The sequence below is a fragment of the Neovison vison genome, chromosome 2 (genome assembly GCF_020171115.1).
Source record: "Neovison vison isolate M4711 chromosome 2, ASM_NN_V1, whole genome shotgun sequence".
NCBI classification, from domain to species: Eukaryota; Metazoa; Chordata; class Mammalia; order Carnivora; family Mustelidae; genus Neogale; species Neogale vison.
Genome location: NC_058092.1, coordinates 109,560,057 through 109,562,892, shown reverse-complemented (window position 1 = coordinate 109,562,892; position 2,836 = coordinate 109,560,057). Strand labels below are relative to the sequence as shown.

Below are 2,836 nucleotides of genomic sequence, written 5' to 3'. Positions count from 1 at the left end.
TGGGCTTCATAGTCCTCACTCTCCATGACTCCTATCATATCATGTGTGATGTGAACAGCTTCCACTTGGGAGATATAGAGGATGAGCTCTTGTGTTACTCTGGGAGACTTCCTCACTACCATGCATGAGTATGTCAATTTGTTTGTGTGACTAGTGAAGCAGGAAATGAAGTACACCTCTCTAGAAGACTGGAAATGCCCAAAGCAAGCACCATGAATCCCCACCATCTTTCTGGCACAGAGTGGGCACTCAGTGAATGGAAGAGGATTGGTTGAGATAACCAAGTGGAGGCTCCAAGTCTTTAGATATATTTGAGAATTTGAATTATGGTTATCAGGAAATGAGAGGCATAGTCATATATATAGAAACAACATCCTTTGAAATAATCGGGAATTAGCTGGATAAGTCAGCAATCTGGAAGCTAGATTTGGGGGCAGAAAATCAGAGTCAGCTTGGACAGGTACTAAACAAGATCCTAATGTAACTCACTGAGATGAAGAGGAGCCCTGCTCCAGTCCTAGAGGTCCAAAGCATCAAATTCTTGGTGGCACTCACAACTTCCAATTGCCCACCCAGGAAGGATCCATGGAGCAAACCACACCCTCCTCCACAAACAATCAGGACCAAATGCCTCTGAGTGAGGCCTGTATATAGGTCCTACTAACCTGTATATAGGTCCTACTTCACAAAGGAAAGGAAGGCATTGGGTCAGACCACTGTACATAATTAGGAATGAAATTAAAAATGCATTTAATGGGGGAAGAACAGAGCTGATCCTCTTGTTATCACCTCCATGTACTTTTTCAGATGAATCCCGAACAGTTGGAACTGAGGCTCTAAGGTACCAAGACCTTCTCAGGTACAGCCTAAATCAGAGGCTCAGGGGCTTAGAGTGTTGGGAAGAAAAACTTCATAGCACATGTTTTTAGGTGCAAGTGAGAAGGGGTTATGACTCAGAGTGACATCATGCTAGCTGCAAAAACAGAGGAGGAGGTTCAGGATCTGGCTATTAGCTCTCCAAGGGCTTGCTTGGCTATGGACCCCATTACTTCCACTTGGTCTTCACTTGAGCTGGTGCTGCAGTGACTGTTGAGGGACATGGGTCAGGAAACTTGGGGTGACAGGGCTCAGGAACTTCGGGGTGGCATGGTTCCTTGCTTTGGGGGACACCTGGTTCCTGCAGTGGAGGTTGGCAAAACTGTTTCACCTGCTGCTGCTGAAGCTATGGAGGAGGGGTGCAAGGTTGCTTCTACTGATGGGAACTCATACTTCACAGGAGGCTGGACCAACAGACAGAACAGACGACTTAAACAGGAGCTAGCTAGAGTAGAAGCCATGTTCAATACCACTTCAGTTCTCTTAGGAAACAAATGTTTTCCTTCCTCCCTTTCTACCACAATGGACACATCAGTGATTTTTGAGCTTTTGAGAAGGAGGAATGTAAAGGTGATTTGGTTTGTCTCACTTGAGTAGAGCCTGTATCTTCCTGGCACTTCTTAAAACCCAATTAATAACAGAACAGAACAGCAGGCTCCTGGCAAGAATGTGAAATCTCAAGATTGGAGCATATAGAAATGTGATATTGTTTAAAAGAAAACTTAGGGGTGCCTGGGTGGCTCAGTGGGTTAAGCCTCTGCCTTCAGCTCGGGTCATGATCCCGGGGTCCTGGGATCGAGCCCTACATCGGGCTTTCTGCTCAGTGGGGAGCCTGCTTCTCCCTCTCTCTCTGCCTGCCTCTCTGCCTGCTTGTGATCTCTCTCTGTCAAATAAATAAATAAAATCTTAAAAAAAAGAAAAATTAATAACAGCAACAACCCTGTAACTTCAGCCCACCCACACATTTCCAACAAATAGAATGTCTTGTCATCTGTAAGATAACTACTGACTTCTCTAGAACCTACACCTACTTGCCCCTGGCTTTGCTCCCACCTTCCCTGGCCTCCAATGCTTTCCTCATTCCTGCTTGTTCAAATACTGCTCAGCCACCATGGATCAAAGATGGCCTCATATGATACTGGTGGGAAGTTTTTCTAGAGATTTCTCCCAGAAATCATCTGTCTTCCAAACTGCCACAGTACTTCACTCACTTTTCTCACCTACTGCTGATGACTTTGAATGCCAATTTTAGCTCTTCATGACCATGTCTTCTTTTTTTCCTGAATAAATTATAGTTTCATGAAGTGTGTTCCCTATTGTCTAAATGTTTTTGTAGTAAGTGAGCTGCCCAACATAGTAAATTCTCATGAAATGATTTGTTGGAAGAATAAAATTCTCTGTATTGAAATTATGAATTAAGAATGATAGCATTAGGGTGCCTGCGTGGCTCAGTGGATTAAAGCCTCTGCCTTCTGCCCAGGTCGTGATCCCAGGGTCCTGGGATCGAGCCCCACATTGGGCTCTCTTCTCAGCAGGGAGCCTGCTTCCCCCCCCTTTCTCTTTCTGTCTGCCTCTCTACCTACTTGTGATCTCTGTCTTTCAAATAAATAAAATAAAATCTTTTAAAAAAAAGAATGATAACATCACTAAAAGTGCAGTGAGCCTAAGGTCTCATCTCTATCTTGCTGGCTTTGGGTTCTTGCACAACCCAGCCCTCTCTCACTAACACAGCAGGAACTGGTGGAACAAGTCCCTTTAAGCCGAAACTATGATTATTTTTAAAACAAAGATATTTCTAGAGACTATGACTCTGATGAGTAAACTCCAACAATGGGGAAAAGATACCAAGAAGACCAGGGAAGTTCTAATAAAAATAAGATACCCTGAGTGAATAGTAAAGAGTTTCAAAGAAAGAGACTCAACTGTTATGCATACAGGTGCAGGCTATGTGGTCAGCTGA

General features: G+C 44.0%; 1 protein-coding gene across 1 annotated transcript; it reads right to left on the bottom strand.

Moving 5' to 3' along the window:
• Positions 1–1,045: 1,045 nt before the first annotated feature.
• LOC122898849 (cornifin-B-like) lies at positions 1,046–1,267 on the bottom strand. The gene is given in 1 exon segment (XM_044236530.1): positions 1,046–1,267. A coding segment is annotated over 1 exon segment (222 nt).
• Between the last annotated feature and the right edge of the window lie 1,569 nt (positions 1,268–2,836).